Source organism: Chlorella variabilis (assembly GCF_000147415.1).
Source record: "Chlorella variabilis unplaced genomic scaffold CHLNCscaffold_248, whole genome shotgun sequence".
NCBI classification, from domain to species: Eukaryota; Viridiplantae; Chlorophyta; class Trebouxiophyceae; order Chlorellales; family Chlorellaceae; genus Chlorella; species Chlorella variabilis.
Window position 1 is genome coordinate 1 of NW_005434894.1, and position 1849 is coordinate 1849.

At 66.4% G+C, this 1849-nt stretch overlaps 1 protein-coding gene across 1 annotated transcript; it reads right to left on the reverse strand.

The window, feature by feature from the left end:
* Positions 1–49: 49 nt before the first annotated feature.
* On the reverse strand, positions 50–1016 carry CHLNCDRAFT_59504 (expressed protein; the record flags this gene model as incomplete). The annotated part of the gene is made up of 3 exons (XM_005842590.1): positions 811–1016; positions 617–685; positions 50–513 (listed from the first exon to the last, which is right to left on the reverse strand). Coding segments are annotated over exons 1-3 (660 nt in total), but the record flags the coding sequence as incomplete, so codon positions are not given.
* Positions 1017–1849: the final 833 nt, after the last annotated feature.

The following is a 1849-nucleotide window of genomic DNA, read 5'->3' on the forward strand; positions in this document are numbered from 1 at the left end:
ATACACCAGCGGCAGGCAGTGCCCCAAACTCTGCTCCAGGATGATGCACGTCATTGCGCAGCGGCTGCAGCGGGCCGTCCTCGCGCGCATCGCGGTTGTGCACCCGAGCAGCAAGGTTGTGGGCGCCGACTAGCATCTGCCGCAGCTCCTGCTGCCCCTGCTGCAGCTCCTGCTGCCCCTGCTGCAGCTCCTGCTGCCCCTGCTGCAGCTCCTGCTGCCCCTGCTGCAGCCCCTGCACAGCTTGCAGAAGGAACTGCTGCCCCTGCTGCAGCCCCTGCTGCCCCTGCTGCAGCGCGTGCTGCCCCTGCTGCAGCGCCAGCAGCCCCTGCTGGATCCCCTGCATCACCTGCTGCAGCTCCTGCTGTACCGCCTGCTGCACAGCGGGCCCCGCTGCCTGCTGCACCGTCTCCTGGATGCCCTGCTGCTGCATCGCCTGCTGCACAGCGGGACCCACGGCAGGCTGCACAACCTGAAGGATGCCCTGCGTCAGCCGACCAGCCACTTCAGGTTCGCCTGCACAACCATGGGGCAGAGCAGAGGCAGCAGGCGCCGAGGCGTTGAACGTCCTCCATAGCCACCCACCACCACACTGTGTCCCTAATGGCGGGGCACTTGCCTATGGCCCACCCAGCCGTATTGACGAAGTCCATAAACAGCTGACCACTTGGGAGGCCCGCCCCGCCACCTGCACCAGGGACACGAACTGGCTGGCGCAGCGTCGGCCATGGCGGCATTGCAGCCAGCTTCACCGGCAGTGGGGCGGCCTGCTGCAAAATATCCTGCCCAGGCGTCTGGGTTGTTAGCTCCTACCTGCGCGTGCAGCCACGTCCACCACGCATCGATCAACCAACTGCTTCAGGACTTGGTCTACTTGGTCAGGTTCCGCAGCGAGCCCGTCAGGCACCTGGTCCACCGGAGCAGGCTGGACGAAGTTCATGGTGGCGACAAAGACCAGGCGCCGCCTTCAACCCAGTTCTGGGCGATGGGTTGAAACAATAGTGTATGACCCAGACAAGAAAACACAGGTCGCTAAGAAGAGCGCACGGGCAGCCTTTGCCTCAGGGAGGTACAAGCGGTGCACGATGTGGAACTCCCGCTGTATCAAGAATTCTATCGCACAAACCACCCGATAGAAGCCAAGTGGCTCTACGACATACCGACGGAGGCGCCCAGGTGAAGTGCATGTGCCGAGACATGGCGGCTCAAGCGAGGGACCCCCAGGCGGCCCTGCTGTCGGACCTGGCAGCCCTGAAGCTTCAAGAGGTAGCGCAGCCGCGATCTGCACCTGCGGTCTCCGGCGCCCCGCTCACAGGCTGCCTGGCCCACGCTGCTGGTGCGTGCAGGGAGATGCACAAGGGGCGGAGCAGCTGTTCAGAAAAGCCCTGGAGGCCCAGCAGCAGCGGCAAGCCGGCGGCATCGCCGACGCCGACGCCGACGACTCGGCGGAAGAGGACAGCTGGGAAGGTGTGCTCTTGACTTTCTTCCTTACCACTTTGCCGATTCATATGCGAGGCCAGTAGCACAGGGACAGATGGGCCAGAGGGAGGCACGCCAACGAGGCACGACCGCCCACCACATGCCCCGCAGCCTGGGACGAGGCCACCGCACTACCGCCGCAGCCCGCCGCCCCCGCAGCAGCGTCACGCGACGACGGGGACGGCTGGGAGGCGGCAGCGGCCGCCGCCGCCGCCTCGTCCCGCAGCCGGCCAGCTCCCTGCGGCGGCGGAGGCACCTTTGGCGTCGGCGGCCCCGCCAGCAGCAGCGGCAGCGCCTCCGCCGGTGCACTCCCATTCGGCGGGGGCCACGTGTTGGAGCTGTACGATTTGACGCCTGCAGTACGCACCCAGAC